The following is a 9,435-nucleotide window of genomic DNA, read 5'->3' on the forward strand; positions in this document are numbered from 1 at the left end:
CCAGTCAAACTCATCTTACTCTGTATCTCCATGGTGATCCTGTTCTTCTCAATCTATGTGTATCATGCAGAGGGAGAGAAAGTCTACAACTCCACATTAACTTGGAGCCAGTACAGCCAGGCATGTGGGCCTCCTGCTTGGGAAGCCAGAGGCATGGCCCAGACACAGATCTTCTGTAGCCACTTGCAAGGACACAGAGTCACATGGGTTGGGCGTTTCAAGCATGTCCGTGTGGCTGAGACAGAGAATGGGCCACAGTCGGTCATTAACATGTTGCCGGTGTACATAGGAGACTGGCTGCGCTGCGTGTATGGAGAATCATATCCTAAATGTGAGCCAAAGAATATGACTATCACAAACCTAACAGCTACAGATTTGGCTGCCAGCTCAGCATCTGCTACTGTCTCACTGCCCACACTGCTCCAAATACAAGAAGAGGAAGAGTTGTGTCAGCTCAAGGTTCTGGCCAAATACACCTGCCATATCAAACGCTTTGACAGCTATCGATTTGAGGTGACAATAGGGATGGTCCGTGATGCAAGTGCAGAGGCAGAGGACCCAGCCATGGATATAATCCTAATGGCCAGCCATGAGTTCAGACAGGTCCTACTTAATCTGAAACCAGGTAATATGGTGGAGTTCAGCACCAAGATGGAAGGCCGTCTGGGAGCCAGAGCTCCATCCTTTGAGTTAAAAGCTATCCACTGTCTGGACTGTATTTCTTCAGAGTTGACTGGAGCCAGGCAGGTGAAGATAGAAAGGAACTGGAGACGCACCACAATGAAAGCCCTGAAGTTTGCCTTTGATTTTTTCTTTTCTCCATTCCTGTCTGCAAAAATAACTGCCTGAAAACAGCAAGACAATGAAGCTGAAGTAATAATTACTTAACTCTCTTGAGTCTTTTTTGCGATGCAATTATCATGGTATTAATGTATCTTGGATCCACAGTTCAGGTTTCATTAATTCATCCATTACCACTTATTCCACTTGGAGTGACACTTACAGGGGATATTTGGAGTGAGGGAGTTCATAATATAGGGTGCCTCTAGACTGAACTGATGCCACGATGTCACATTTATGATGACAGAATAATTTTCACAGATTTTTATCTTTGTTTTTTGCCACTGTCCAGTAAAGAATCATATATCTCCAGATTTTGACATTTTCAGATTAACAGAATTATTAAACATTTTTCTGGGTTGAGGAAACTCTACTATTTCTTAAACAAAATAAACTCTTTAACACTGTTATTAAAATTTGATTATATGAAAAATGCATTAGACAAAGCTGAAAACAGGGCTGCTTTTTCTTGGGATGCATAGGCTTCATAGGACAGCGGCATTTTGTTGAGTGAAAGTGTTTAGCGATGGCACAAAATGGTGTCCTATTAGACACAGATATAAAAGGATCCAACACATAGTTTGTCAGATGGAATTTTATTAATGCACATTCCTTTCAATCACCTCATTTGCTTTCAGTTTTTTGTATCGTTAGAGTTGTCTTTTTAAAGTATGATAGATATACACACTAGTAGCATTGAGTAATGACAGCATGCTGCTACTGCTGTGCTCCGGACACAAGTCCTCTCACTGGTTATATGTGGTCGTGGTTATGATGCGATCACACTTGACTTGTTCTAAACTATAGCTCACCACTGGAGGACGGGAACTTACATAATGCTTTAGGTGGCCTATCACTAAGATATTTTCTTGTGGGTTGTCATCATCATGGATTTGTGTACGCTGTTAAGCCAATCAGTGCTACACTGAGCCTGCATTAAACAACACTAATGAACCGTAAAGACCGAAAAAAAAGGGGTGTCTACAAGAGAAACCCCTAGCCCACAGACTGCAAAGTAAATGTCTGTGAGCTGTGATCTTTAAACCAAAAGTGGTGCAGACAAGTGGAACAAATACAACAGGTTTTCTTCTTTCCTTGGGCTTTGAGGTTTCCACAGTGAACTGTCATCGATCCATCAGACAGACTAATTGTCAGATTTTGAAAAAGTGCAAAGGGACACGATACTTTCCACCTCTACACTGATTCCTTTACACCACCTGGAAGGGTGTACATCCAGATCACTTAGAATAATCCCACCAGGGCCAAGGTCACTTGAATACAAAGCACTGCACTGTAAACAATCAAATTGTAACCAGGTCACACAATTCAGTCCAACGGAGACATTACCTTACCACTGTACATCCTACGGTAGGCTTTCAGTGTCACACCCCAGAGGAGTATGTGGCACTGTGAGGTATACAGTATAAATGACATTAAGAACCTGTGATATGATAAACTGACATTATTGTTTCACTGTACAGATGTTTCAGCAATGTACATGTACTATACATGAGATATTGCACTGATGATACTCTGACCTTCAGACACACTGGACACAACCTTAGTCATCACACATTGTATGTAGCTATGAACAATGTGCTTAGATTCCAACTTTTGATTATAAGATCCTTTATTCTATTATAAAATATTCTGGTGCATTAGAAAATGAACACTTTGCTCATTTTAAATTAACACAGCAGTAATTCAACTTTGATCAGCTGTCTCCCTCAATTACAATAATTTGCCTTGTAACTATGTAGACTTTAGACAAGGAAAAGGACTTTGATCAGCAATCAAAACCCAATACAGGATTAATACACACAACTAAACAGTAAGTGTTGTTCTGTGCACAATTTGCCCCTCTCTTGAGCCAGCAATACCTACAGTATATACAAATGTACTGCTACAAGCATATGCCCCTTTATGTGTACTTGGAATAGTGCGATTCCACAGCCTTTCTATAAGTGAGATCTCAGGTCTGCTTGTAATGTACTAGTCATAGCACATCTTTTACCTTTTAGTCTTCTGGAAGCAAAATCAGCATCATCTTAACAAAAAGAACAGAATATTTACAACTAACAGTAAAAAGAGTGTATACATTTACTTTATGTTACCTGTAGAAGAAAAGCTGATGTTTTAAAGCAGGAATACTGCCGCACTGTGTTTTTGTTAGTGTTATTATTGCAAAGTGGATCGGGGAAAGAATACGGGTGAATTGTGCAAGCAGACTCCAAGAGCACTGCTCTAAAGGAGAGGTTCAGCTGCTGTTCTCTCCCGATTAAAAAAAAAAAAGATTGGGATGTTGCTGTGACAAGCTGTACAATAACACCACTCCTAATATTCTACACTTGTGAGAAAATGTTTAGATTCATTCAAGTCATTTTGAATCCACAGTCTAATCATCGCAAGGCCTTCATGTTTTGTATAGCGTTCTTTTTTTGTTGCTACCTAACACATATCCTTTTTGTGTCAAATGGTACCAGAGGAGTGCAACACTGTGTGGTCAGCTGCACTGAGTCAATGCTGATGGAGAGGTGTCCCTGCACCTCTTTTACTGCCTCTACAGTGGGGCAGTTACACAAACATCTTCAAAATGTGGGAAGAGAGTGGAACCAAAACATGTCTTGATGGGCACTAAAGTCATCAGTTCATCTCAGTGATGGAACAAAATGTTACACACCTTCCTTGGAGACAGAAAAAAATGAACTCTTGTCATTTGGTCATTAGTCCAATCTTTTTATCAATACAAATAGATGTTTCATCTCAGGATGTTGTGAAACAGCTTGCTTTAGAATACTCATAAAGGCTGTCCACTCCCTGTGCCTTATCTCCAAATAATTTGAGTCACTGTTTGTTGTTCAGATTCGAGGAAAGCACTGTCTGCTGCTGCCCATATTCCCATCACTGTCACTGTGCCTGCGTCTCAGGGTTGACACGATCCTGGAAGATGTACAAATTGTTGGTGGCTGCTATGGCAATGATATTCTCAGATGGGTGCCAAGCCATGTGCAGGATTTTCTTTGTGAAGTCTAGGCTATTAACGCCCACATCTCCACGACGACGCTTACCACCGGTGTAGACACGTCGGGTCCGTAGCACAGCCCGAGGCTTACTGCTTTCCCGCCACGCCTCCAGGGTTACACCTCGACCCGTCTCTCTGTCAAACATTCGGAAGAAGCTGTTGTACGCCCCTGTCATAATCACACTGGGGAGAGGAGAGAAGACATAATTAGAAGTCTTATTGAAGAAGGCAAATGAATAAATATGAATGATGTTAAGACAGAGAATGAACAGGAAGAGAAACAAATAAGGTTCATGGAAGGATGAGGAGAAGAAAAGTAAAAAACAAGCTGACGGAACATGGATTGATGGGATGCCTGCAAAGCTTTTCTGTGGGATTGATTTAACTGTCATGTATTGGCAGAGGCAGAGCATTTAGAAAATTACTGTCAGCAGAAACACACTGCCCCATCCTTATATTCTTTGCTTTCAAGTGTACTTAAAATACCATACTTAATCTTTTTTTACCTTTTTTCTCTCTGTTATGCTACCACTTACCTATCTGTGCTGTTCCAAACACACTCGAATTTGTCAAAGATGCAGTCGTTTTCATACAGGGAACATAGTTTACTCCTTAGGTATTCATGGACCTGGTTACGACACACAGAGTCAGCCTTAGTTTCTAGGGTAGACTCAGAATTGTACATAGTAACCCAGAGGACTGAAGACATATTTAATCCATCATCAATAATAAAGGGATTCATCTTGCAGTCACATGCATTTCTTTCACTCTAATCCACTATAATAAAATTTCTGCATATTATGAGCGTACAGTATTATACCAAACTTCAGACAACTCACACAGCATATTTGACATCTTGAGGGTGCAACTACCAATTATTTTAATTGTTTTCTTACCTGGTATGTCTCCACAGGGCCTTTGTCCATGTTCAGGTCCCACACCTTGGCGGTGAGGTAGTCTCTCGTCAGCAGGTAGCGTCCACTGTGACTGAACTTGACATCCGACACAGATGATATGATCTCTGAGAAGAAGGACCGGCTCCCTAGATCCTCAGGCTCCTCAAATGCTGGACAAAGAAATGTGGAGTTACTGTAGATGTCACAGTGATTATTAACAAATACACCTCCAGATCTTGTTTTAAAGACTCTTGTAGCTTATGCTCAAGTCTCTGTTGTTATCATCAATGCAAATAGGGCCTGTTGTCCTTTCTACAATCTAACAGGCAGGATGCAAACTATAGCTTGCATCTAACATGCGTTGCTCACATTTGGTATGTCTGTCACAGAGTGCGGACGCTCTCATGTCACAGAGCCGTAGGGTGCCCTTGCTGCTGCTATACACAAACAAGTGGCAGTGCTGAGGGTGGAACTCGGCTGCTGTTATCACCTCTGTCAGATCTTCCATATTGACTGGTTTGATGTCCACAATATCTGAGAAGAGGGTCTGTCAAAGATCAAACACCACAGAAATACTGGATTCTAGCCTGTTCTTCTTTGAAGTGGATGAACAGCCAATAACTCATGTGTATTGATTCAATGTTCTGTGCTTTTCCTGTTCTTTTCTATGGTCACAATGCTCATTTCTTAATAACCACCCCCAAAAAAGCCAAACTCCAATACACACATGCACTCTGTTCCCCTCTCTCAGTTCTGCTTGTGGCAGTCCTGTGTGATTCAGTAGAAAGTGTACTGTTGAGTGAATTATTTAAAATCTGCTTCCATAGAGACTTCTGTGATTTTCTAGGTCAGCTTTTATTTGAATAGCAAATCACCAACATGCTACAGCCTGCAATGAACACAGACTCTGAGGCGGTACACCTCACTCCAAACCAGCTATGAATCCAAACATAGTCATGTGCTGTTTACATGAACTCTAAATCAATGAATTAATATAAAGTATATTTCTACTGTATGTATATTTCAAGAGGTGGAATAATGTGTGTGATAGATATATGTATTCTAAGCATGGGTTTGGATGTATGGATTTGCTATTTACAGTAGTATTAGTACAGTAGATGCCAGTGAATGGTAAAACTGATAAATACAAACTATGCACAATGACTTTCAAAAGTAGGTTACTTTAAGGAACCATGCTGCTCCAGTGAACATCGCAGAACATGCATATGCATGTTGGCACATTTGCATCTGCTGCACAGATGTCTTCAAGACACACAGGATTTGGTGTGCCCTTGTTTTAGCAGAATACATTAATATGCAGATTCACTGACAAAAATATTTATTTTCCTCCCACCAAAAGGTGACTGTAAGCAACCAAATAAGCATTAGTTTTAGACTGGGAAATTGCTCCTAGGAATGTGGAACTCAACCTAATTATATTACTGACTTATTCTTACAAACTTTATAGGAAGAGGCTCAGTTACATAGACTTAAGGTTTCTGTTGTGCACTGTTCCCACTCTTCATCTTTTGTTCTATAGCCATTAGATTTTAGCTTGAAGATAATCTAAGCATGATTTTCTCACTGATGCTGCACATCTGGTCATGATGATATGCACAACTACTTTTATAACAGTGAAAAAGATAGCCCCACTGTGTACTTCTATTTAGTGCAGTTCTGGTAATTTCATACCTTGGGAAATTGGAGAATCCTCACCAAGTGAGAGGTTGTTATAAACAAAAATCATAGGCGATCTATAGAGTTACAGAAAGAAGAATGAAGGTGAAAATGAAACCAGTGCTTAACAAAACAAATTGCTGTTAGGAAGGATACTGAAACTGCGGTCTGTGATGCCCAGGTGCCACATATTGATGCGGAGGTCATCAGCAGACAGGTACGTCTCACCATCACTGTTGACTGAGATGGAGTTGATGTGGTACGTATGTCCGTTTGCAAACACTCTTCTGGGACGAACCTCTACCATCAGATCGGTAGGTTTTAGCACCGGCACCTTTGACAGAAAAATATAAAAGATTAAAAACTGAAGGAACAAAGACAAAATGACAACAATAAAGACAAGAAGGGCTGGATTAGAGGATATCAAAGACAGGGATCAAATGGCATTAAGAACAAAAGCACAGAAAACAGACTTGCCAAACAAACACCAATCTGATACATACAGACTTGCCAAACTAAAAGTGTGAATGTTCAGGAGTGCATGTTAACATGTGCACCTGCAGAGAGGTGATGGTAGAGACATCCTTGAGCCGCCCCTCCTCATCTTTCAGGTTGTATCCTTCTGGTCTCTTGTCTCTCTCACTCACCTTCCACAGTTTAACTGTCTTATCTGTGACAGGTAGAAATCAGGGGAAGTTGATTCATTTGAGGGAAATATGGCAATAACTGTTAGAGTGGAAAAGAGACTGATAAAGTTTTGTTTTTCAGTTCTTTAAGGCAGTCTAGGTGATCCATTTTATGTATTGTAGCTGGAAATTGTGATATTACCCATAAAGTAAGCTACTATTCTTCAACTCATGATTAGTAGGTTTCATGAGTATAATTAAAGCACCGACTGAACACTGTGGCAGGTTAATGCCACTAATTGTACCCCCAGGTTACATTCCAGTGACTGGCTTGATGTTATTTTATCCAGCCCAGGAAATAAAAGATTATGCTAGGTTGGCGTAATGCTGGGAAGTGGACGTGGGATGTACTGAAGTGTGTAATTCACACCGCAGCCCAGTGTCTAATATCTATCAATATTTATTCATGCAGATTCAAGGTTGTAATGACAGAGTCTTGACAGGTCTGCTAGTTGAGCTATATCCTAACTGGAAATCTGGATGATCTTTTGGGAGAGAAACATCACTGATGACTCACCATTTGTGGAAAGGAGGAAATGTGCTGCATTCTGTTGTGGTAACCATTTGATCTTGTTGATTTTCTCCTCAATCTCCAGACTCTTCAGGTAGTCAAAGTCTGGCTCGTGGCTCTGGAATGTGCTGTAGACATTGTACTCCCCAGAGTCCCCCGTCTCCCCTGTCTCCTCTGACTCCCCTTTAGACTGTCCAGGGTCAGTAGTGAAAAAACACAGCTTTGAATAGACATGTCTATATGTAAAGACACAGTGCAAAGAATAAGCATTTAGGGCTATGTGAAACATCATTACACAGTGCTGTAGCTAGGACAAAAGTAGTATCAAATTCATGCTGCCTAAAGATATACTGGGCGTAGATAGGGGTGATTATTATGGGTTTTAAATATTAAATTGACCTCAATCTCTCTCTGGAAGATGACCACTCGGCCACCTTTATCTCCTGTGGCCAGCAGGTCCCCTGTGTGGTTAAACTCCACTGTAGAGATGACATCAGCTGGGAGGAGGACAGGAAAATGGGGAAGCAGTTAAGTGAAATAATGGTTAGAGTAAAACAAGTATAAAGAAAGGGAGAGAAAGACAAAGAGTTGAATATAAATAGAAAATGATATTAAGTAGGCACCATGAAAAAGAGAGGCGGGGAATTACAGGAGATAAATGTAGAAGGGGATGTAATGAAATACTGGATTATTACAAGGTATCTTGTTCAGTAAAATGATATATTATTTTTGTTACCAACTCCTTAGACTCCAAACAAGACAATAGAATATATGTAATATTTAAAACTGCAGTACAAGGATAATGCACCCATGAAACCGAAATGAATCCATTCAGTCATTCCACTTTGTTATTTGACACCAAAGAGACAGCAATGGCTGTTCTACCTTCAGTGACATAGTCTCGCAGGAAGGTGTGGTTGATTTTGGGGCTCTCAGCGTCCTCGCCCATCTGAAGATGAGGGAAGGTGACCCGCCAGCACGCCCGTCCTGAGGGGAAGGGTCCAATCTGTGCTCTCTCTCCCCACCCAGGCTCCGCCCATGCTGCTGGGGCCTAGCGAAGCGGCCTGGAACAAGGCATCCTGGGAAACCAGCCAGCAGGAAGGAGAAGAGGCGTGAAGAGGAGATGGAATGAAGACCAAGGAGAAAGTGTGTTTTATGGAAAAGGAAATGGAGCGAGAGGAAAAAAGATGTAGAAGGAAATGAAAGAGGAATGTAGTGAGGTAGAGGATATGAGGCAGGGAGAGGTGAATGGAAAGGCTGGTGATGTAGATAGGTTTTGGTAGGAGAGAAGAGGGCTGCTATTGGGCAGGTTGACAATATATGCACATGATGTGCCAAATGGTGTGACCTTTGTTAGACATTCAACACACTCATGACCAAAGACACGTGTGCTGACACACAAGGCCTACTCAACGCTGAAGCAAATCTCAGAGAGTGAAGGAAAAACAATCTTCAGCAAATTAAACAAAGAATATAAACCCTGCAGATTAAACAGAGAATATAAATTGCTGTGTATGCATACAGCAATAAATGTAGGATGAAGTGCATGTGAGCACGAAAACATCCACTGTAATATTCACCCTGCGTAGCTCCTTGCAGTGGAGGCAAATGCTCCCAGGGTGTGGTAGTTCTCTCTGCCCACTTTCTAGATCCCTGCTCTCACAAGCACACACACACACACACACACACACACAGAGTTCTCAAATAGATAGTCCTTGACAGAGCTCAGAGGAGAACATGATGTATTGCCTGTGTTGCAGGAGGGAGGGAAACAGGCCTCGGTACACCTACCAGTCTGCCTGC

The 9,435-nt window shown here is 41.4% G+C and overlaps 2 protein-coding genes across 7 annotated transcripts in view; one reads left to right on the forward strand and one right to left on the reverse strand.

Moving 5' to 3' along the window:
- The window catches only part of wfs1a (Wolfram syndrome 1a (wolframin)), an 8,291-nt gene extending 7,236 nt beyond the window's left edge, over positions 1 to 1,055 (forward strand). For both annotated transcript variants that reach the window (XM_020597143.1, XM_020597144.1), the window contains exon 12: positions 1 to 1,055. This exon is cut by the window's left edge and continues 409 nt beyond it. In XM_020597143.1, the coding sequence (XP_020452799.1) occupies positions 1 to 849 (849 nt within the window). In that variant the 3' untranslated portion in view covers positions 850 to 1,055.
- A 374-nt stretch (positions 1,056 to 1,429) lies between these two features.
- ppp2r2ca (protein phosphatase 2, regulatory subunit B, gamma a) lies at positions 1,430 to 9,435 on the reverse strand. Of its 5 annotated transcripts, XM_020597181.1 has the most exons (11): positions 9,213 to 9,285; positions 8,518 to 8,889; positions 8,032 to 8,129; positions 7,639 to 7,822; positions 6,993 to 7,105; positions 6,592 to 6,769; positions 5,128 to 5,292; positions 4,759 to 4,928; positions 4,399 to 4,490; positions 3,909 to 4,045; positions 1,430 to 3,780 (listed from the first exon to the last, which is right to left on the reverse strand). In XM_020597181.1, the coding sequence occupies exons 2-11, from the start codon at positions 8,579 to 8,581 to the stop codon at positions 3,764 to 3,766; spliced, it is 1,218 nt and encodes a 405-aa protein (XP_020452837.1). In that variant the 5' UTR covers positions 8,582 to 8,889; positions 9,213 to 9,285; the 3' UTR covers positions 1,430 to 3,763. The 5 variants fall into 5 exon arrangements, with proteins under 5 accessions (XP_020452837.1, XP_020452836.1, XP_020452834.1 ...); XM_020597180.1 differs by lacking the exon at positions 9,213 to 9,285 and adding an exon at positions 9,424 to 9,435 and having other exon boundaries at positions 1,430 to 4,045; positions 8,518 to 8,711; XM_020597178.1 differs by lacking the exon at positions 9,213 to 9,285 and adding an exon at positions 9,424 to 9,435 and having other exon boundaries at positions 1,430 to 4,045.

The sequence above is a fragment of the Monopterus albus genome, unplaced genomic scaffold, assembly GCF_001952655.1.
Source record: "Monopterus albus unplaced genomic scaffold, M_albus_1.0 scaffold32.1, whole genome shotgun sequence".
In the NCBI taxonomy this organism is placed as follows: Eukaryota; Metazoa; Chordata; class Actinopteri; order Synbranchiformes; family Synbranchidae; genus Monopterus; species Monopterus albus.